Raw genomic sequence first — 25299 nt, forward strand, 5'->3', positions numbered from 1 at the left:
CAATATAAAGCTTATAACCACAACCACAAAGAAAGCTTTCACACAAAACAACCACACCATATGTCAGTCCATCGACATATCATTATATAGGTAGATAAAGTCCTAAACTAAACACACAAAGGAAAACAAATAACTTCCTAATCCAAAAAGACTTTATAAATCGATAACTTGTTTATTAAGTTATTCAAGCTTATCAACAGACAATGTGTACTCCTTCTTGTCATGCGTGACAGTCTTTGTTGAATATAAACCCAACCTTCCTCATCCTTAACCCTAGAGCGATCGCATTAACACGTTTCTCTTCCTCGACGTTTCTCATCAGGATCGGGTTATCCTCCATCCCTTGCTGCGGCAGCTTGAATAATTTTATCCTCCCTTGTACAACAACGTTACCTATATAACTTTAAATGGGCTTCGCTAGTATTATTACTCAAATGGGCTTTGTTCTAGCGCATAACCTATGGAGTCTTTCACAAGACCCGTGTGTTGTTGATACATAGGAAACTATTAGATATTTTGTTTGTTTGTAGTCGGTAGCCACATAGATTTATTGCATAACAAGATACCCATGAATCGATTGGAGTAATAATAAGTGAAGTGTTGTGATCTTTTTAGAATAGATTGGGGATAATACGTTACGAGTGGTCCAGCTTACATGATATTAAATGGTCCAAAAAGGAAAGGCTGTGAAATTATATGGTGTCTCCTTCAGGACCACATTCATAGATCACGCCATTTATTGACAATTGACATCAAATCTATATAATTAGTTTATTTATTTCTATACAAATTTATTTCAAAACTAAATGCTTAAAGCTCATATATTTGACAAATGAAATCGACAGTTCAGCAGCAGCAAAACGATACAATAACATAAATAAGCGGTCCCATAAAACTTTTTGATAATGGCTATTGGCAAATGCTATAATTTGCCTATAAATATCATGTAATTGGTTATAAATGTTAACAATATCTATCTAATGTAATTAAACATCACTTAATTTGTAACAAAACTTAAACATCACATATTGAAACATAGAGATCGAAAATATTAGATAATAATTTAATAACTTTATAATATAGACTATTTCGAATTTTTATATCTTTTTATTTTATGACATGAATATTTGGTATTCATGAGTTTTTTGTTTTCGTTATATAAAAATATGGACATGAGTTTAAAAAAAAAGATAACATGAAAAAATTAGGACATCCTTGTGATGATTTTTTATAATAGCTCTTCTTGAATATTATAATAAGACTATTAAATAAATATGATGTAGGTATTTCAATTTATGATATTCACCCAATAGTTTTTCAGATAAGAAATTATTAGGTGAATTTCTCATAAGTAAAAATATGTATACTATATTTAATTTATATTTGCATTATAATAGTTGTTGAGATTCTTTTTGATCCATCACTAAAAATGCTTTTATATGTTTTGTAGGTAAAGTGTTTTAAAAAATGTTTTGTAGGTAAATAAAATGTGAATACAAATATTGCATCGGTCGCCAAACTTGATAAAATTTGTTATTTAGTGGAACCATCAAGACTTTCATGAAAGCTACATCTACCAAACTAATACCCTTTCCATTTTAATATTTTAATCATTAATTTACATTGTAAAATGCTTTTTTTCTCAAAAAAAAAATACATTGTACAACTGGGACTAAATTGATAATTCAACAATATCTTAAAATCAATTTAATAATTACAATGGTATACCACTGACCAAAATACAGTAGTTTTACACATTCATTAATCCATTTGTTTGGTAGACTAATAAAAGGTATCTTGACCTCCACAAAATTGAGTCCAGACTAGTCACGTGTTTACATTCTACATTTTTAGTCCACGTGTTGATCTCATGTTCCTGGCGATGCCGAAAAATCAGAATTAAATTTTATTTGTACTTCAGTTTTAATAGATTAGATGGATTCAGAAATTCATCTAAAAGAGTTGTAAGGTTAAGTTTTAAATGGATTACTAGATTTTGACCCGTCCTTCAAAGGGCGGGTATACTTTTTGTTAAATATTTTTGGTAAGAAAATTAATTTTGTATTTTTCGGTAACTATATTTATGTTTTTCTTTGGAATGATATTTTTTAAAGAGTTAATAACTATTTTTGCATAATTTGTTTTTAAAAATATATTCGTAAGTTTTTTTTTGAAAATTGTATTGAATTGTGGATGTTGCAACATTATACACGTGTGCCATAGCCATTAAACCGAACCCGAATAACCGAACTGAATCCGATCCGAAAATGTATTACCAAACTCAAACTGAAATTGAATAAATATCCGAACGGGTTCAAATTTTTGGTATTTAAAAAATCGAAACCGAACCTGATCCGAATCAAAATATTTTGGGTTCCGAATGTATCTGAAATAAATTAATATACCTATATATATTAACTATTTTTAGATTTAATGTATATTAAAAAGCATCCATATATATGATAATTTTAAATTGTCCAAAATACTTGAAAATATATACAAATAGTCAATGGTACATGTCTAAATAGTTAAAATATACTTAAAATACCAAAAATATTTAAAATATTTATTGACTCTCTATCCAAATATTCAAGTCAAACCAATTTATATGTTAAGTTTGGTATTTTAACACATGTTATTCAAACTTATATGTAATATATTATTTTTATTTATAGATTTTGTGAAGTTTAAAGTATATAATGAATTTTAAAATTTTAAAAATAGTTTAAATTGGTTATCTGAACCCGAACCGAACCCGCAAGTATTCGAACCGAACCCAAATAAAAATTTAGAAATACCTAAATGAGACTAAAATCTTTGTCCCCAAAAACCCGAAACCCGAATAGATCCAAACCGAACTCAAATAGATATCAGAACGTCCACTCCTAAATTATTTCATATATTTATTCTGAACTTTATTCCAAAAAAAAAAAACAAAGTATATAATTTTTTTTTGTATTTTATCAAGCCTCGTGAAATCAAAAGAAAGGAAAGTTTGCACGCGTCGCCGTCAAACCCTAAAGAGAAGAACTTCGCCGCTTGTTCAGCTGTTGCTCCGGCGGTCGGTGCTTCTCACCGCCGCCGGGAGCAGTCTTGTGTCATCATATGCTTCAGATCTACGGTTTTAATCTCGGTAATTAGTCATCCTTTTTGTTCGTGGTTTCAGATCGGGGTTAAAGAGGGGAATCGAGAATCTGGTTTCGGTTCATCACTGCTTTGGCTCGGTAGGAGATTCACTAGGTGGTGGGCTCGTCGGCTTTTGTGCGGTAGTGGTGATATGTTCAATCCGGTTCCAGAGCCGTTAAAGTTTAGCGGTCAAGCTTGAGCCTGTGACTTTTCTGTTTGTGACCACTGCGAGGTTGATGTGTAGCTTGTGTCCCTTAAGTTTCTGGGCATTGATTGAGTCTGTGTAGAGGAGACAGATATGGTGGTAGCTGGTGCTGAGCCGATTGGATTCTCTGTGCTCCCTTTGTGTCTTCTGCTTGTCTGAGTTCTTTTTGTGTGGATTGTCTCCTGTTCTTTGCTTAGTTTCTGGTGAGGCTTTGGTTTGGAGAGTTGGGTTCAGAGTCGAGTCTGGCGCCATATGTCAGGTCGAGGACCTGTTGACGGTGCGGCATAGCTGCTGGGGCATTGTAGGTGCTTTCGCTGACGTCGTTTCTGGGCGTTCTTCAACTCTAGCTCTTTAGTTGCTCACTGTTGCTTCAGAGATTTTAATCCTCGGTTGGGTCATTGTTTCAACTGGGTGTATGGGTGGGCATGTTCAAGTGCTTCTATTCCGAGTTTGGATTCTCTCCTCCATTGTTGAATTCTCAGGTAGTGTTTTCAAGGTTATGGCTCTCTCTTCGTGGTTCTAGTTTTGCTTGGAGATGATTAGTTCTATGGCCTTTTTCTTCAACGGTGAAGCGTTCCGAAGTCCCTTGTTATGTTTTTGGCTTCTTCTCGGTGAAAAGGTTTGGTTATGAGGTGTGTTCCTCGCTCTGCTGTGAAATTTGGCAGTTGGACTTTTGCTGTCTTTCGGGTTGGTTGTCTAACTTTCCAAGTGTTGCTGGTCTGTCCTGATTGGAGGCCTAACTTCGTTTCGTTTGGCTGTCTCTTTGAAGCCTCCGGTAGTCTAAGGTTTTGGTCTCTTGCTTTGTTTTAGAACTTTCAGTAACTTAAGACATCAAGTTTAGAATTTGAATGGTTTTTCTTTAGCTGCCCGGGTGTGTGGGCTTTAGTCTCCCTTCTGTGGGATTTAGCCGCTGATGATATTTCCTTGTTCATTCAGCTTATGTAATAGTCTTTGTACTATATCCTTTGAATGAATTTCAATTTAGGAAAAAAAAAAAATCAAGCCTCGTGAAATCTGCTGCCTGCAAGGTAGTGGTTATGGAAAGTGGTTACTAATACTATCTGCGTATTCCTAAAATTTAGTTGTTGGATTTTTTTTAAGGTTATATAGCTTCCGTGTATTTTTGGCATGTACAAGTAGTTAGTTATATAGTATACTAGGTGTTTTCCTGCACCATGTGCAGTAAAAGAATTTTAATAGATAAATATAAATTATATTTATTTTTTTATTAATATTATAAATTTTCTTTTTATTATCAATATTTTAATATAAATTTGATTTGACTGAACATTAAAATTAAGACAAAAACAATTTTGTTTATTTTGAATTATATTTAAGAATGTGCATGTACATATTTAAAATTATAATCTTAGGTAGATTTTTCTATCTATTTATTTTAATTAAATATATTAAATAAATATGTTAAATTGCATAATTGTCAAAAATTAAAATTAAACAATATTTATAATCTGTAGATATATATAAGAAATTAATGATTTTATGATTTAATTTGATTTTTTGATTTAATTTTTATAATTTTCTAAAAATATGTTTATATTTTTGAAATATTTTTAATTTAAATGATATTTCGAAATTTGAAATGCCATAATTGAATATATTTATTTTAATGATGATTTATAAGTTATTACCATATTTTTAAGAAGTCCAAAAATATGAATCGACAATAAATGTAATATATGAGTTATTACCATATTTTAAAAAGTTTACCAAAAATATAAATTAACATTAAATATAATTTTTCATGTCATATTAATCTATAAGACATGTCATCAATTTTAGTATCATGCCACAATTATTAATCTATGTGTTTTTCTGCACCATGTGTAATGATGAATTTTTTTAAAAGTTAAATTTTATATTTTAAAATATAATTTATTAATATTATATATTTTATTATTTTTACCAATATTAATATAAATATCATTAATTAAGCATAAAATTAAGAGAAAGTATTTTTATTTTAAATTATATTTAAGAATATATATGTATATATAGAAAGTTAAAATCTTAGATAGAAAGTTTATTTATTTCATTTGGTTAAATGTATTAAATCAACTTGAACAAAATTACTAAAAATCATATAAAATTGTATAGTTATCAAAAATTAAAACTAAATAATCTTTATATAATTTGTAGATATCTAAAAGAAACTAATGATATTACGATTTTTTTTTTAAATTCAGAAAATTTAGAAAACTTTAGATAATAAAAATTTTATAATTATAAAAGTAAAATTATATAATATTTCGAAGTTCAAAATGTCATATTTGAATATATTTATTTTAGTGATGATTTATGAGTTATTACCATATTCTACAAAGTTCACCAAAAATATAAATCAATGTTAAATGTAATATATGATTTATTGCCATATTCTAAAATGATCTCCAAAAAATATATATCAGCATTAAATGTAATTGTCTATGTCATATTTAACCATATGACATGTCATCAATCTTAATAGCCACGTCACAATTTTTTTTGTGAAAACGATTGTAGAGAAGACATATGGCAAATCACTTCGCAAATAATGTCTAGGGGATTGTTTTTAAGTTGGATCCAGCTAATATCAGTTGGTCATGCTTTAACTTTAATAGTATTGATAAATCTGACTAATTAATGAAACAAATTTACAAGCCAAAAAATAATAATATAATGATATAGTATATTGTGACAAAAAATGATATAGTATATCAATCTAATGTCATAATAAATTAATAATCCATTAAAATCACTCTCATTTAGGGCAAATCTCTAAAATATCACTTTTTAAGTTTTTTGTCACAAAAATAGCACTCAAAAAATAAAATGACCAAAATAACATTTTTTATTTTGAAAATTTTAATTTTTATTTTTTATTTTTAAATATTTGAACACATTACTAAAAACCCACCCCTTAACTCTAAACCCTAAGTCGTAAATTAATTAAACCAAATGTTATAAATGCATATTTATGTTTCAATAAAATTTATTTTGGTCATTTTTCTCCTTATGATGTTATTTTTATGACAAAAATTTGGTTTAGTGCTATTTTTATCTTTTTCTCATTTAGTTATGCCTTCCTCAAATTGACCAATCTAATGTCATTACTCAGTTTATCAATCTAATTAATATGAAATTGTTTATTTTATTTAGTCAGTTTAAATAAGAGAATAGTGATAAGTGTAAAATTTATTATATTTAGATAGTCAGTGTGATGATAAGAAAGAGATGCTGCTCTTACTCGACACGAGTAACTAGATGTTCGATATACTTACTAGTTTCTAAAGGAGATATGCAGTAAAATACTGACCATCGATGTCTGTTCACTCCATATGCTAAGAAGTAAAAACTAAAAAGACGATTGAAAGTTGGACAAACCAAAAAGTTAAAGAGAGAAATCATAATAAGATTCCGGAACTCCAATCCGTTAGTGTTTCCTTTTCAACTTCAGTCTCATTTATGATTCATCGTTCTGTGTCCAATCATTTTCCTTTTTAGTAATAATATGAATAAACATTGGCTACTCTTATTATCGCCCAAAGGCAACACCCCACATAAAATATGTAATCGATAAGAGTATAAACTTTTTCTGTACATGGAAAAATTGCTGAAACAATTGCAGTTTCAAAATTTTACCCGTTACGCCATGAACAACCCAACCTCAACGATTGAAACAATTGCAGTTTCAAGCTCAAGCACTCTCCTTCACATTAACATGTATAATGTGCCTAAGTTGACTGCTTCCAACTTCTTGATGTAGAACCTCCAAATCCATGCTTTTATAGATGGATACGATCTTGCAAACCATCAGTGCCGTGCGAGAACTTTACGGGGCCTAAGGCAAACTTATAAATATATTTAATTCGTCAAAAAATTATAAACAAAATCTTAATGTGAATAAAAACATTTACATAAATATTGTTTTTACGAACACATCTTATGAATTTAAAAACAAATCTAAGTCATAGAAGAAATCAATATGTGACATAAAACAAAAGATTACGAGCAATTAAACATTAAAATTAATAGAATTTTAGATAGCATGAAAAAGTTTTAAATAGAAAGTACTTTTTTTTGGGTCAAAAAATAGAAAATACTTAATTAAGCAAACAAGAGACAGAGGAGAATATTGAACATTTCTCTTTACAATGGAATGGACCACTGAACCGTGAATGAAAATGTGAAAGTTGGGGCCCTACAAAATTTATATTATTTGGGGGTCTGGAGCAAATGCCTCTTTTATTACACTGTAAGCACGGCTCTGCAAACCATATATATGGATCTGTCCAAGCTCTACCCGCCAGTAATCACCACATATACCGGTTCTAAACCCAAATACTAAAAGTGTTATTTACTATCACTTTAAGCACTCAAATTTTTTTGTTAGCATTTTAAACCTTCAAAGTGATATTTTTATCAGAACAAATCTCCAACGACGTTTGTCTATTCATAAGCTACCAGTACTCATTTTACACGTTGTTATTATTATTATTATTATTATTATTATTATTATTATTATTATTATTATTATTTTTATTTATATTAATATATCTATGGTTTAAAAGTCTTTTGCTTCTTTAATGAAACATTTTGGCCATTTTTCTTCTTATAAAATCTTTTATTGGACAAAAACTTGAAATAATCTATTTGAGAGAATTATTAGTCTCACATGTGGCCACCATCAATTAATATGAGGTGAAATCAGCGGCTCCCTCGGTGCTTTCTGCAGAAGTGTACTTATACGCTAGTCAGGTTCCGTAAGGTGTCCGGATAGCCACATTATCAAAAAAAAAAAAAGATTCAAAGTTTCTGATGGTGGCAAGTTTTGATATATTGTTTTTGATGGTGGCAAGTTTTGATATTGTCATAAGTGATGGTCATTGTCATTGTATGGAATTTTAAAATGAATATGATTTTTTTGGTTAAATATTTCTAATTTTAATTTTGAAGTTTGAATTTTTAATTTGAACTTATTTTTGAATCTTTTGAAATTTTTTTAAAAATATTATTTTGACATTTTTTTAATTTTATATCTTATTTTTGATTTTTCTGAATTTTAATATTTTTTTTAGGTTTGACATTTTAATTTATATTTGTTTCTTAAATTTTGTTTCCAATTTTTCAAACTTTTATTTATTTATATTATTATTTAGTTAATTTTTATTGAAAAAGAAAAGAAAAAACAACAGGTCATTATTTTAACCCGTAAAATGAAAAGTACTAGTCGTCTATGAATATAAAAACAACTATGTGATTGTCGGCAAATTTGCGGGCATAAACATTGCATAAAATATACATACATTAATATAAATCTGAAGACTGATAAACAATAAAATATTTCATAACATTCTATGGATTTATTACATCAAAATTAAAAGTTTTTATTTGTATAAAAATTGTTAGAACTTTGTTTCATGCATTGTAAAACTTTTAATATAATGTTCTGTTTTTTGTATATTCCAAGAAATAAATTAATTTATTAATATTATTTTAAAAGACTTACCATACAATTTATGTTTTTAAATAATTTATAAACTCGATATATGATGCATTAATAGTTATTAGTTATTTTATTAGAATTATATGTTTTATATATGTATATTATGACATATAGGAAAGTAAATCTTTACAAATGTTTAATTTTAATTTTTTTAAAAAAAAATATTTTGACATTTTTTATTTTTAGATCTTATTTTTGAATTTTTGAATTTTTAATATTTTATTTTATTTTAAGTCTGAAATTTTAATTTATATTTTTTTTTGTTTTGTTTTCTTAAAATTGTTTTCCCAATTTTTCAAACTTTTATTTATTTATATTATTATTTAGTTAATTTTTTTATTGACAAAAAAAGAAATAACATGTCATTATTTTAATCCGTAAAATGAAAATTACCGGTCGTCTATGAATATAAAAGCAATATTGTAGATTTGTTTTGATAAAAATGTCAATTTAAAAGTTTAAAATACTAAAAAATAGTATTTAAAGTATTACTCCATCCGTTTCATATTACTTGTCGTTCTAAGTTTATGCACACAGATTAAGAAAACAATTAATTTTACATATTTCCAAAATAAAAACACTATTACCAATACACCTAACCATATATCAACCAATAGAAAAATAAAGTAGAAAATATTATCAATAAATTTTGCATTGAAAACCGAAAACGACACTTATTTTGAAACAAAATTTTTTCTCTAGAATGACAAATAATTCGAAACGGAGGGAGTATTAAGGGCTTGACTGGTATAACCGCAGCGGTTGCGATTGCGGTTGCAGGAGTTTGCGGGTACGGATGGTTGCGGTTTAAGTGTTTTTTAGAGATTTGTACAACTGGTACAACTGTTAGAAATTGTTGCGTTTGCGGAACTCTTATGACTGGTAAACTACTAAACGCAACATCTGTTATATAATAATTTAACAATATTTACATTTTATGTAATTATAAAAATATTAAAAATCATAATAATATGATAAATATAAAGTTTATATTTATAAAATCATATTATTAAATTTTAAAAATTTATAGAAAATATTTTGGTTTTAAATTTTTATAATATAAATTGAAATATAATATGAATACATTTTACAATTTCTATTATTTCAATTTAAAATTTTTATTGGATATTTTTAGTATTAGTTTTATTTATTCTGTTTTTAAAGAAAAAATATATCCTCCCGTAACCGCCAACAACCGTAAACGCTAGTTTGAACCAGCTTTTGATTTTAAGAGGTTCGGAACGGTTTGAAGCGATTTGTAGCATTTTCTATGATTGTTTCGAAACACCAACAAGCGCTATGAACCGCAAAAACTGTATTTGCGGTTGGTAGCGGAAAAACCAATCAACCCTTAACTAACGTTTTTTCAATGTTTTAAACGCGATTTTCCCTATTCGAATATGAAATATATTCATTTTGATAGTTATCCAATTAAGGTGGTGGGTGCAATAAACTAAGATGAAATTACTGTTGTACAGTCGGTACCTAGGAGATGGTCAGATTCCCACATCAAAACATGATTGGACGGTTCTGATTTCATCATTATTAACCCTGTGCTTTCTTATTCCCGTTAGTTTTTCCTTTCACATTCTTTTCTGGTACTAGGGTTGGTCCGCCCTACGGACGGGATATGCAAATTGATGAAACAATATAAATATATTTTAAACTTTGATAAATTGTTAGTTTATTTTATTTTTCATTTTCACTATTTTACTACAAATTTTACTATTTCTTCTTTTTTAGAAATAATATATTTGTTATTATATTTTAGTAATTCATTAAAATATAAATATTTTAATTTGTTCACAATATTTTATTTTCTTGAATTGAATAGATTTTAATACAGTTTTAATAGATTTTTGATAAATAATTCTTAAAAAAATAAGCAAGTACCATTAAAATATGATATTAAATAAGGTAAATCGGTGCTTCCCACGGAAATTTGTTCTAATATATTTTATTTTAACATTTGTATTTAGTTTAAATGATTTTATTTTAGTGTTGTATGAAAATTATTTTGTAACTTTTCAACAAAAGTAATATTTTTCGGTTGTATTTGTTTGTTTCTAAGACGATTGTTACAATTATTAATGAAATTGTATTTTATTTTTATTATGTTCCAAAAGTATATTTTAATCTGTTTTTATTATAAGTTATTTAATTTCATTTCTGTTATTTTTTGTTTATTATCGGGTTATTGTACATTATGTTTTTTGTAAAATAAATTATGAATAGTAAAGAATGCAATATTCCCTTTCATTCTTTGGCCACCAATTAAACCCAAAATCTTTGAACTCGTAAAAGGAAATGATTAAAGTTACGCTATAAGCTGATTTATCTATATGGAACCAGATTCCTAAAATAGAAATAAATCTCCAATAACTTTTTATAAGTTTAATGTTTAATTTTTTCATCATTTAGTTAAAGCGATTGCTAAATTTATAAGGTGGATACTAAATTAAATTTAAAATATTTAAGGAGAATTTTCAAAAAATACCACTTTAAAGGTATTATTATTCATCTTTACCACCACTAAAGACACATTTTCAAAAATATCTTATTTATAAGTTTTTGTTTCTCATGTCACGTTTTGATATTTTGAAATCCTCTTATGAAACAGTAAAGGTTAGGAAAAATATAATTAATAGATTTTCTTCACTATTATGTACTGTAAATAGAATTGAAAAAATAGTTTGATGATAGAACCAACAATTTGCACGTCATTTTTTTGTTTGAATTTTTTCAAAATATTTTGATTGAGTTAAAACTTTTTATTTATGTTGAAATTTTTATATCTTACGCATAGTTTTGCACTTTACTTCAAATATGTGAAGTGAGGTTTTCACGCTATAGTTTTTTTTTTGTTTTTTCTTCATTACGTAAAAAAATATTTGTTTATTTTACTTGATAGAATATCTTTGTAGATTTTGACAAAAAAGAAGAAAAAATATTATTTTTTGTACTAAAAATATTGTTTTTAACTAAATATTTTTATTGTGTTTTTTTAATGAAAACATTTTCATAAAAGATATGTGTCTGTCTTAGTTTAGATTTTTATTAGTCTTGTTAGACATCATAAGTTTGTATTATCATGATTTTTTTTTCATGATTGTAACTGTTATACATTTTATTAAATGTTTTCTCAACTTCTTTTTAATAGATAGTAAGTAGAATGAGTTTTTTTGGTCATGATGAATGAATATTTTATATGTTTTTAAATAAACATTATTATCCACATAACCGATTTAACATTCTTATATATTATTAATTTATTGCATATTTATAGAATTTTACTGTATTTTTGTTTAATATTTTTGTTTAATTTATTAGACCATTTATTTAAGATATAATTCATTTTATACATACATAACTTGTTAAAACAAATTTCAGCAAAAATATGCATTTAAATTAAGACTCGTGTTTGTCATAAAATAAAATATACACTCATGTTGGCTTAGAATATGTAGTTATGTACTATGAAACAAAATTATCACCAACTCACTCAAAAAATATCAATCCTTCGCACAAACCCAACGCACAAATGGTCTCGTACGCCCACCACAAAACTTGACGTGCCAGAAATTAAAAGAAATGGTGTACAGTGAAGTGGACCTAGTTTTGAAAAGTCTGGTTAAACTCAAAGGAAGAAACACGTGTCGTGCACGACCAAAAGAAACAGGGGACGCGCACAAAAGAAATATGACGCGCGCGGACCAAAAAAACATGCGTGAAATGCACAGACGTATCATCACGCAACACGTGTCAAAAAATCCCCCACCCTCTTGATCGACGTGGACGCAGGAGCTGATAGAATTGTTAACTTTATATATATAGATAGACTAGGTGATTTTCCCGTGCTCATGCACGGATACAAATATTTATAAATTAAATATGTTACAATAGTTGATTGTTATTTAATTTTAATTTTGAATTAATTTATAATTTGTATGCATAATTTATACTAATAATATTATATTATTTTAATCAGACATATGATTTTAAATAAGTTATCATTTGGGTATATTGGATTGCATCAATCAATTTCTCTAAATTCAACTAATATTTTTTATTTTAAATATATGAAAATTATGATTATTTGCTTTTACTTTGGTTGTTATCTTAGATATGTAAATATATTTGAAGAAGATTATGTATAACTTAAGATATATTGTGCTTAGAATGAAGTAAAAATAAACTAAATATTTGATTCCAAATTACAAAAATTAAACTATATGTTGATTTTTAAAATAAAATATTAGAAAGTAAAATGATAATCAATTGGAAGTTACTTACATAAGTAACTAATACTTTTTGGAAGCTCATGAACACATATCAATATTTACAATAACTAAAATATTTAAATAATTTTATGTCTTATATATATTAAATGGTAAACTGAAATTTATGCAAATAATCCTAAAAATGAGAATTCAGATTTGCGTTGGTATTTTGATTATGGTTATATTAACTGTGACAAACATAAAACATAAAATTTAATATTAAAAACATTTTTAATAATGATAATATATAATATATCTACCTTGTTAAATTATATAGTGTTATGTTAATTTAAAATATTTTAATTATTTGATCAAAAGTTAATTTTACTTTATTTTTAATATCTCTTTAAAATAAACAGTTTAATTTTTTGTGATTGTATTTTAGAAATCATATTATATAAGTAAAATATAATTTATAGATTACGAAATCACATTATATACAAATATATATTTTCATCTAAGAAAATATAGATATAAATAAATATTTTATTACTTCAAAAGTATATTTTACGTTATTTAAAATAGTCTTAAATGAAATATTTCTATTTTGTGAAATTTCCTTTTTTTAATGAAATCATATTATATAAATATATATTTTCGTTTTTAATTTTTTTAAAAAACTTTATAAATGTTTCCTTTTTATTATATATGTTATTTGGAAAAATTTAAAAAGAAACTAAATAAAAATTTCAATAATAGTATCTAAATGTAATTTTTTTTAAATTCATTAAGGGTATCAGCGTAATCAACCATCGTGAGAGTTAACGTGAACGCGACAAATAGGAAACTGACTTCTCAAATAATATTATAGAGATTATTAGATTCCCTCTTTACCTACACCTCGCTGCAGGCTATATCATTACACTCTCCAATTTTATCGTCCTTCTCAGCACAGTCGATAAAAGAAAACCTCCCGCTTCCAATCAATCCAACAACAGCCGGTACTCGAACTTTAGAAGACACGTGTCACGATGGGAATCGACAACTCACAATCACCGAAAAGGCATCACATGGAGATGTTTGACTACGGTTAACATTTAACCGAACCAGAGTCGCCTTTTAACTTGCGACCTCTCTCTCTCTCTCTCTCTCTCTCTCTCTCTCTCTCTCTCTCTCTCTCTCCCCATCATCCTCACACTCAATCTTCTTTGGCTCACTTCTTGATTCACAATCTTCCCGTTAGATCATCAAGATCTCTCGAGCGCGGCGGCAATGCAGCAGAAGCGAGTTGCGTCGTCGTCGTTTCCCGAAGAAGTTCTGGAGCACGTATTCTCCTTTCTCCACCTCGACAAGGACAGGAACTCCGTCTCTCTCGTCTGCAAGTCGTGGTACGAGATCGAGCGGTGGTGCAGGAGGAGAGTCTTCATCGGGAACTGCTACGCCGTGAGCCCCGCCGCGGTGATAAGCCGGTTCCCGAGAGCGAGATACGTGGAGCTGAAGGGGAAACCGCACTTCGCCGACTTCAATTTGGTGCCGGAGGGGTGGGGAGGGTGCGTGTACCCGTGGATCGAGGCGATGTCGACGGCGTACACGTGGCTGGAGGAGATTAGGTTGAAGAGGATGGTGGTGAGCGACGAGTGCTTGGAGCTTATAGCCAAGTCGTTTAAGAGTTTCAAAGTTCTCGTGCTTTCTTCCTGCGATGGCTTCTCCACCGATGGCCTCGCTGCGATCGCCGCCTCTTGCAGGTATATCGTAACGGCCACATTGCCATTAACCAATGTTCAAGAAATGGTCAGGTGGTGGTGGTTAGGCTGTTCTATAGAAGATTAATGTTTAGGCGGGCAATTAAACCGATATTTTGAATCTAATTTGAATCTAAACCGATTTTTAGAACAGTAACATCAAGATTCATTTTGTGAAACAGTTAATTTGTTTTTGTTTTTGTTGTGGAACAGTTAATTTCATTTTTAATTTGTAAAGAATTGAGGTGTTTGAATCGGTTATGTGATTGTGATTCTTATGCAGGAATCTGAGAGAGCTTGATTTGCGTGAGAGTGATGTGGAAGATGTTAGCGGACACTGGCTTAGCCATTTCCCTGATACATACACATCTCTGGTATCACTCAACATCTCTTGCTTAGCCGCCTCTGATGTATGTTTCTCTGCTCTGGAGAGGCTGGTGAGTAGGTGTCCCAATCTCAAGTCTCTCAAGCTTAACCGAGCTGTTCCTCTCGAGAAATTGGCTACTTTACTTAAAAGAGCACCTCAGCTGGAGGAATTGGGCACCGGTGTGTACACTGCTGATGTGCGCTCAGATTTGTTCTCTGATTTGTATGTAGCTCTCTCTGGTTGCAAGAAGTTGAAGTGCTTATCTGGCCTTTGGGATGCTGCTCCTGCTTATCTTCCAGCTGTTTATTCGGTTTGCAGTCGGCTTACGACTTTGAACCTGAGTTATGCAACAGTCCAGAGCTATGATCTTGTCAAGCTTATTAGCCAATGTCATAAATTGCAGCGGCTCTGGGTGAGTCTAGTTTACCAGAGATTGTATGAGAAAGCATGTGTGAATAGAGTTTACTGTTATGTACTCAACTATGTGCTTCTCAACATTATCTTTAACTGGTGATATGACTTATTGGTACACAGGTGCTGGACTACATCGAAGATGCTGGTCTTGATGTGCTTGCTTCAACCTGCAAGGACCTTACAGAGCTGAGAGTGTTTCCGTCTGAGCCTTTTGTAATGGAGCCAAACGTCGCATTGACGGAGAAAGGGCTTGTCTCCGTCTCTGTTGGCTGTCCAAAGCTCGAGTCGGTTCTTTACTTTTGCCGCCAAATGACCAATGATGCGTTGGTAACCATTGCTATGAACCGTCCCAACATGACTCGCTTCCGTTTGTGCATCATTGAGCCGAAAGCCCCTGACCATCTAACACTAGAGCCACTGGATATGGGATTCGGAGCCATAGTTGAGCACTGCAAAGATCTACGGCGGCTCTCCCTATCAGGGCTGTTGACGGACAAAGTTTTTGAATACATTGGGAAGTATGCAAAGAAGATGAAAATGCTCTCAGTGGCGTTTGCAGGAGACAGTGACTTAGGGATGCATCATGTTTTGTCAGGGTGCGATAGCCTGAGGAAACTAGAGATAAGAGACTGCCCTTTTGGAGACAAGGCGCTATTGGCAAATGCTTCAAAGCTGGAGACAATGCGATCTCTTTGGATGTCTTCTTGTTCCGTGAGTTTTGGAGCCTGTAAGTTGTTAGGACAGAAAATGCCAATGCTCAATGTGGAAGTCATCGATGAGCGGGGTCCACCTGACTCGAGACCTGAGAGCTGCCCTGTTGAGAGAGTGTTCATATACCGAACAGTAGCGGGTCCTCGGTTTGACATGCCTGGCTTCGTCTGGAACATGGACCAACAACGCTCAACAATGAGGTTTTCCAGGCAGATCATCACTACTAACGGGTTATGACAAAACAGAAATTTAAACGAGGTGCATTCTTTCATTCAGTCCTTGCTCATCATCTCCCCATATAAATTGTTCCAGTTTAGGAACACGGGAGAGAGAGAGAGGTAGAGCTCGGTAAGAGCAATGAGTAAGAGAGGATAGAGATCTGAGAGACCTTTCTTTATAAATATTGTTGTCTGTTTGTTTGTATACTTGCTGAGAGATCCTGGTAGGGTGTTATTTTCCTTAAGAGAATGATGATAAAAGATTTTTGTAAAAGACAACAGTATCAAAAATGTAACTGCTCTACGTGTTTTGGACTCTTGTTTTTTATCCTTTTCATTTGTCCGATTAGAGAAATGGCTGTTTGCAGAGTTTGTTAGCTCAAGGAACAGCACACACTTGTTTAGAGCATCATTATCGCGGTTGTTTAGGTGGGTAGCTTAACTTAATTGGAATTAAAAATAAAAGAAAATTCCCTATTTAACTAAACAACGTCGCTTAATTAGGCGTTCTAAACAACGTCGCTTACCGGACACGCGTCGCACATAGACGATTTGTACTCTCTGTCTTCTCTATCTCTCTCCCCACTTCGTGTACTCCGTCGGTTTCCATTCCAAATCGTGGTGATTGATCTCTTCTCTCCATTTCGACTCAGTCGACGATTCCGGGTCTCGTATTTGATCTTTCGCTGGTCGGTGTCTCCGTCGGTGTCTCTCTCGTGGTTGTCGTCGACGAATCCGCCTATCATCTGTGATCTCTCCTTGATACAGAGTATCACTCGGCGTCTCTCTCGGAGTCCCTCCTCGACGACTCTGCTTCTGTTCCTTCATCAACGATTAAACCATCCGTCTCTCTATCGACGGTTCTCCTCGACGGTCGGTCGAATCGAATCGAAAGGTAAAGCTCTGTTATTTGTTTCTATGTCTGAATCCTTTAATTCATGCTTGTCTTAAATTGAGCTTACATATCGGTCAATTTGTGATTATGTCTCTAGTGATTCATGTCTCTGACATTGTGTGCTTTACTTGACGTATTTGGGGCTTTGCAAGATGCTTGAGCCTAACCGTGAGCGCTTTAACCGTGGTTGTAACTGGTAAGGTGGTGGTTATGGTTCTATCTTTCTTCTTCCTACTTCGATTGTAATGTCTGGTGCATTTTATGATTCATGTCTCCATCATTTTGTGCTTGCAGGATATTAACAGGACTACCGTTTTCAACTGATGCAAAGTTGAAACAGTCGCAAGCCATACTTTTATAAAGTCTAGACTTGTGTAGTCACAGTCTTCTGTCTATGTCTTCTCTCATGTGTAGTTACTTTTTTAATCTTGTGTAGTCACTTGTTTACTAGTGACTTGTGTACTCTCATTCTCTATATAAAGTTTCTGATCAGCACTTTTGTTTTCTCATCACTTTTGTATTCTCACCAAACAAAACATTATAAAGTTCATGTTCTCTTCTTCTCTCGTTTTGGTTGGTTTGGTACGGTGAGAAGGATATGAAATGTTTGGATCGTTTGGTATGGTGAGGAGAGGAGGAAAGAAAAGGAGAATTAAGCAACCTAAAATAAGAGCCTTGCAATGGAGGAATAGAAGTATCAAATTGCTTAGTTAAGTCTTTTACCAAAATTATCTTCTTAAATACTATTATAATAAAATTAAGCAACCTATTATAAGTTGTTGGGTTAATGATGCTCTTAGTTTCAGGGTCCTAGACGCTTGTTACCAGAAAGAATATTTGCAGTTTTGTGACTAGTGGATAGAGAGAATCCAAAATACAGAACTAAGAAAATCTTGTTTTAGCAACCAACTTTGAAACTGGGTTGAATCTTTGTAATAACACATCGTCTTCAACTGGTTTTCTATTATCAGTAGAAAATTTCTCCATAATTTTCACTCAACGCTCGAAAATCAAAATATATCACTAGCCAATCAATTGTAGCCTAGTAGTAGGATACTTGACATTCAAGAGATTTGGGCTACAAGACAAGTACCACTAGTGGAATGTATTCTTATGTTCCTAAAGCACAGTTGATGGAGACAAGTCACAAGCTTACACATACACCACCACCAATGTATCTTTTGGAATAGAATCTCAACAAATACAATTTGTCAAAACGGTACGTACATTTTTTTTTATCGTTAAAACGGTACGCACATACCACAGCTGTTGGCAATGAAAGAAATTGAAAAATTAGTACACCAACAAGAAGATTAAGTCTACGGTTTATTAAACTAAACAAGATGCCTTTCTGTGTGGCACAAGGAGGAGAGTTATGTATATCATTTGAGAATAAGAGCAGAAATCAAACCGAATTGGAATCTTCCAAAGTCTCTTGTCTTTGGGTAATGCAGAATCTGTGTTTCATTGAGTGGAGGATACTAGCAGTACGTAGCTCCACCCATAAGTCAGCTTTGTGTTCTGTTACCATCAGCTCCTTCCTAATCTTATTCATGTTTTTTATAAAAAAAAAATTATTAGAGGCTTAGACCAAATCGAATAGGATTTGTCGAATTTCTTTTTAATGCATCATATTAACTTAACTAGTGTCGATCATTGTTTATTAAGTTGGAATGCTCAGCCTAGAAGAAAGTTGAATTATTGGATCCCTCATGTGTGCCTATGATTAGATCATCAGGAATGCATTTCTCAAAGTTAAGAATCTTTGGATCCTTCTGACAAAGACAGCATGTGAAAGTGGTTTGTACACGTTCTTTACCCTTTAGCTTCCATTTCCCTAGATCCTCAAAGAACTCGGAAAGTAAGTAAAGCACATACACCAGTTACAAAAAAAAAAAAAAGTAAAGCACATACAGTATCTCGTAAAACCCTCTTTCCTACCACCGAAAAACGGCGTGCTTGTATTCGAATTAGGGTCATTTCGTCTAATCGATGCATAAACTATTTCCTGTGCGAATTTGATACATAAACTAATCGAAATTTTGAATTTACCTGAATTTGAAAGTAAAGGTTTTTAAGAATCCACGACCAACAACATGTTAGGTAACCTGTAATATTATCCGTGAATCCGTGATATGCTGACGTGGAAAAAACGAAGTCGTTTCAGTCAGTAAAAAATGCTCTTGTATGGGTCGAATTTCGGTTCCTATAAATAAATGATACATCCTTAACCACTTGTGCTAATAAAGAAACCTTATTCATGTAACTAAAGGAAAATAATTTTACCTTTTAACTTAGCGGTAATCTTCCTCCTTTTTTTTTATCAACACCAACAAACGTCAAACAACAAAAAAAAATCTCAGATTGATTTACTGTGTTTTTTTGGAGTAATCATAGAATTGTTTGGGTAAGATCGATCTCAATTAAGCTCAAAAAAAAAGATCGATCGATCTCCAATTGATCTTAATATATTTTCATCTTTAAAAATGCATCATTTGTAATTTTGCCAATACACTCTTTTTGTCAGCTGTCAATACACATTTTATATACAATCTTTTACTAATTATTTTTGTTATTATATATAATATTTTAAATTTACTTTTAAGAAATAAAGCATATTTATCGAATTTGGTTATTTCAAATAAAATTTTATTTTATAAATAAAAATAATTTATTTTATATGATATATATATATATATATATATTATATATATATATATATATTATTTGAATATTTAGTTTCTAATATTGTGTTAAAAAAATTTGTCATCAAGAGAGTTAAAGTTTTATATTTATCATTTAAATTACAATTTATCGTTTTTTTATTATTGTTAAAAGTGTGTCACATTCTTGAATTTGTTATTTAGTCGAGGTAAATGCATTAACATAAATAGCTAAAAAGGACTCCAAGCTTTTGGTATATGACAAAGGGGAAAACACCATGCTTTAACAATCTTTAGCTTAGATTTAATTGAATTTTATAATGAATTAAAATGCACGGATTTCCTGGGAAACAAAGTCGTAGGCGTTCAAAAAATCATAAAGTTATATAGTTCTGCTTTTCAGAATTCTTTTTTTTTTTAGTTTTCAAGTGTTTTAGTGAAGTTAATAAATTTAAAGTTGATGGGGAAGAGAAGTAGCACGATTTCAAAAGAAAAAAAATATGATTTGAAGAGGAGAAAAGGAAGTTGGTAACAGCAAATGCGAAGAACATTGACAGGAGCTGAATATTTTTGTTTTTGGACGACAAAAAAAAGAACATTGCGAGGACATTAACCACGGTATTTTATCCGGAGTTATTAACTCATCATTTGATATTTTTTTTATATTTTTCGGCTAATAAAACGGCTCTTATATTCTTATTTAAGAAATAAATCTTAGGTTTTTTAGTTTAAAATCTAAGAAAAAATTAAGAACCATCTCTTAACCGAAATTAAGAACTCAAGTTAAGAGACTGAGATTAATAATAAAAAGAGTAAAGTATAATTGGTTATATTATTTTGGTTTTGTAAGTGTACAAAAGTTCTTCACTAGCATAAGCAGTTAATGCTTATATTCGACTGTATGCTGCCTCATCTACATCCATGAACCGATAATGCATCTCCGACAGAAAAGTTTTAATAGGGTTCCTTAAAATAAACCAAAGTAAAAAATTAAAAAGCAGGGGAGATACAGAAATACATGTCCTATAAATTGATCCTTTCAGATACCTTCTAGAATTCTTGTGCCCACATGCATTTCAAATTAGATCAGGTTTTCGATTTTAAAAAGAAAACAAATTTAACTACTAAATAAAACCATACTAAAAACAATATTTTTATAGCTAAGAACCGTAATATGCGTATGTGACCGCGCCTGCTCTTACTTACATGTTGTTAGCATGTACATTCTTAAACGATGTATGTTGGTGTGAAAAATTCAACACTCTTTTTCTACTTTTTATATTCCACATTATCTTCTATTTCTTTCACGTAATAATTCAATATACATTTATTTTTTGTACTTTACAATAATTTTGTTTAGTAAAATTCAACATCTTATCTCACTTTTTTATATTAATAAAAGTTTTCAATTAGTTTAACCAAAATTAAAAAGAATAAAACATTTTTAGTTACATTTTTACTTATAACAAAAATATAAAATATGAGTAGTCATTAAATATTTGTTTTCTTAAAATAGTTAAAGATATAATCAAGAATTTAAGAAAAAATTATAATAGAAATATAATTTCTTTTAGTATCTAAATCAAATGAAGGAAGAGTAATGCGTTAGCGGTGGGGGAGGCTTTGATTAAAAGAGGAATGCAAATTGATGGTAACTGCAAGAGATGTGGGGAACCAGAATCTATCTTCCATGTGATGTACTCTTGCACTACTGCCAAAAAGGTCTGGGAACTGGTTCCGGCCATGATGATACCGTCCAGAAACTCATGTCGCTCTATGGAGGACCTGCTTAAAGGCTGTGCCCGAATGGTTAATCTGCCGCCTACTGGACTGGTTACTCCCTTATACCCTTGGATTTTCTGGGTGTTGTGGACAAGTAGAAACCAACTGTAGTTTGAGGATAAGTCTTTTTCTCGGAAACCTAAATGCTGGCAAAAGCTATCAAAGCTGCAAAGGAGTGGCAGGCTTCACTACCACCCCGAAACAAAAGCTCTGGTTCGCCTAAAGACTGTCTGAAACCAAACTCTCTCCCTCTGGTTCCAGCACAAACGCATTTAATATGCTCCGATGCTGCTTGGAATGGGTCGTCAAGTTGCAGGTGGCCTCAGCTGGATATGCAACGACTCTTTAGGCAATCTGATCTTCCAAGGAACCGAGTCCCGACGCTATCTTGCCTCAGCTCTAGTAGCAGAAGCCTCAGCGATGAAAGCTGGTCTCGTGAAGGCCATCTCTTCGGGTATTAAAGACATAATCTGTTGCTCAGATTCAAAGTCTCTTATTGATGCAATTACAGGTCCCAACACTGTGATTGCGCTTAGAGGAATACTCCATGACCTAGGCGCGTTGAGTAGCTCCTTTTCATCTATCTCGTTCTTGTAATAATCCAGCTGATAAGTTGGCGAAAAACGCTCTGTTTCAGCTGTCTAACAACCCTCTTGAGGTTGATAACTCTGTTTCTGCTGTTTAAGTTTGAATGAAGGGAAATCAAAAGGTTTGATTAAAAAAAAAGCAGTTAATGCTTATATTCGACTGTGTGCTGCCTCATCCACATCCATGAACCGATAATGCACCTCCGACAGGAAGGTTTTAATAGGGTTCTTTAAAATAAACCAAAGTAAAAAATTAAAAAGCAGGAGAGATACAGAGATACATGTCCTATAAATTGATCTTTTCAGATACCTTCTAGAATTCTTGTGCCCACATGCATTTCAAATTAGATCAGGTTTTCAATTTTAGAAAGAAAACAAATTTAACTACTAAATAAAACCATACTAAAAACAATATTTATATAGCTAAGAACCGTAATATGCGTATGTGACCGTGCCTGCTATTATTTACACGTTGTTAGCATGTACATTCTTAAACGATGTACGTTGGTGTGAAAGATTCAACACTCTTTTTCTACTTTTTATATTCCACATTATCTTCTATTTCTTTCACGTAATAATTCAATATACATTTATTTTTTATACTTTACAATAATTTTGTTTAATAAAATTCAACATCTTATCTCACTTTTTATATTAATAAAAGTTTTCAATTAGTTTAACCAAAATTAAAAAGAATAAAACATTTTTAGTTACATTTTTACTTATAACAAAAATATAAAATATGAGTAGTCATTAAATATTTGTTTTCTTAAAATAGTTAAAGATATAATCAAGAATTTAAGAAAAAAAAAATTATAATAGAAATATAAATTCTTTTAGTATCTAAATCAAATGAACCAAATCTTTACTTATAGAGTAAAAGCAATTACAAATTTTGGTTTATAAAATAAATTAGTAAATAAATTTAATTGTAAATAATTTTAGTTGAATAAATGAGATAAAAAAATCTAAAATTCACATTATCCAATAAAAACAAACACATGTCTAGTTATTCAAAGGTCGAAAAATTCAACCTGTTAAATCCCGGTCAACATTCAACACCTCAATTGTTTTGTCTTTCCTTTTTTTTAACAACTGAAAACAATTTTTCAACGGTCTCAATGTACATAATCTTATAGCAAGGCAATGTGAGGAATGAAAAACTATATGGTCTTATATCATAATTCACTAGACACGTTAGTTTCCGATCAGCTCAAATATATAGAGTAACAATGCTGATAAAAATTGAGACTACAGGTTTTTGTTTTATTTTTATATTTCGATATATATTTGCATTATGTTCACAAACTTCTACAGAAAACCATCTTCAGTCTAATACATTATACATTGTATCTTCTGATATATATATGTTTACATATTTATTTATTTTGTTTTGGTATTTCTTTTATATATATTCTTACTTTTTTCATGTGATATATATATATATATATATTATAAACTTACTATATGATATCATTTTTAATCGATCTTTGTGTTCTCATTAAAACCATTGAGAATGTTCAGAGATTTTTGTAAAAGACAAAAATGTTAAAAATGTAACTGCTAAAAAGAAAAAAAAAACTTAACTTTGACTCATGTTTTTGTCCTTTTCAAATGTTTTTAATCTGTCTTTGCCCATTTTATTTGTCCCGTTAGAGAAATAGCTGTTTGAGGAACATCGCATGCACCGTTCTTTACTTCTTTAATCTCAGGGCCCTAGACGTTTGTTACCAGAAAGAATAGTTGCAGTTTTGTTACTAGAGGATAAAGAGAACCCAAAAATAGAAACAATCTTGCTTTGAGTTCGAACATCGTGTTTTAACAACTTACTGTAGGATCTGAAATTGGGTTAAAGCTTGTAAAAACATAACACAGCATCGTCAACTAGTATTCTAGAATCACTAGAAATGTTCTCCAAAGTTTTCACTCAATTCTCGAAAATCAAAATATATATATAGGCGTACGTTACTAGCCAACAAAAGGTTACTTACTAGACATTCAAGAGACTTGGGCTACAAGATCTGGATCAACAAATTCATAGATCCTACACTACAAGTGTCACTTGTGGAATAGATTCTTATGTTCCTAGAGCACAGTTGATGGAGACAAGTCAAAATCTTACACACACACCAGCAATGTATCTTTTGGAATAGAATCCCATCAAATGCAACTTGTTAAAGGGGTACATAGCTCTTGGCAATGAAAGAAATTGAAAAATTAGTACACCAAAAAAAACAAGAAGATTAAGTAGTTTATTAGAATTTGATTTGTTGGATATATATAATATTATAAATATAGTCATCCTTTTTAATGCATCCTTTTAACTAGTGTCGATTTTTCTTTAAAAAAAGTTGGGATGCTCAGCTTAGAACAAAGTTGAATTCCTCAAGTGTGATGATGATGCATATGATTACATCATTGGGAATGCATTTCTCAAAGTTAAAAATCTTTGGATCCTACTGATAAAGACAGCAAGTGATGATAGTTTTTACACGTCCCTTTAGTACCGTTTAGATTCTCCCTCAAAAGATCCCCAATGAACTCGGAAAGTAAGTAAAGCACATACAGTATCTCCCCATCAATCATCATTCAAAGATAACACACAATTCTATATTGGTATATATTATATTTTTGAAGTTTTGAATATTATTCATTTTAAAACATAATAATATTATGGTATTTTTCTTTCTTCGAATAGAATGTTTCAAAATTTCACATGTAATAGTATCTTCTTATATATAATTCTTTTTGGTATTATAATTTCATTATTGAAATAGTTAATATATATAAAGATTGGTAAAATATCATTTTATTGTCATCTTCAAAGATATTAAAGAAGACTTTTAATTTTTATAAATTTTTTAAT

General features: G+C 30.6%; 1 protein-coding gene across 4 annotated transcripts; it reads left to right on the top strand.

The window, feature by feature from the left end:
• The first annotated feature begins 14034 nt into the window (after positions 1 to 14034).
• On the top strand, positions 14035 to 17960 carry LOC108818352 (protein TRANSPORT INHIBITOR RESPONSE 1). 4 transcript variants are annotated; one of them, XM_056990845.1, is made up of 5 exons: positions 14035 to 14799; positions 15080 to 15575; positions 15698 to 17401; positions 17499 to 17602; positions 17696 to 17960. In XM_056990845.1, exons 1-3 carry the CDS (start codon positions 14327 to 14329, stop codon positions 16523 to 16525), a joined length of 1797 nt encoding a protein of 598 aa, XP_056846825.1. In that variant the 5' UTR covers positions 14035 to 14326; the 3' UTR covers positions 16526 to 17401; positions 17499 to 17602; positions 17696 to 17960. The 4 variants fall into 4 exon arrangements, with proteins under 4 accessions (XP_056846825.1, XP_018446812.1, XP_056846827.1 ...); XM_018591310.2 differs by having other exon boundaries at positions 17499 to 17597; XM_056990847.1 differs by having other exon boundaries at positions 17554 to 17602.
• Positions 17961 to 25299: the final 7339 nt, after the last annotated feature.

Source organism: Raphanus sativus, chromosome 7 (assembly GCF_000801105.2).
Source record: "Raphanus sativus cultivar WK10039 chromosome 7, ASM80110v3, whole genome shotgun sequence".
In the NCBI taxonomy this organism is placed as follows: domain Eukaryota; kingdom Viridiplantae; phylum Streptophyta; class Magnoliopsida; order Brassicales; family Brassicaceae; genus Raphanus; species Raphanus sativus.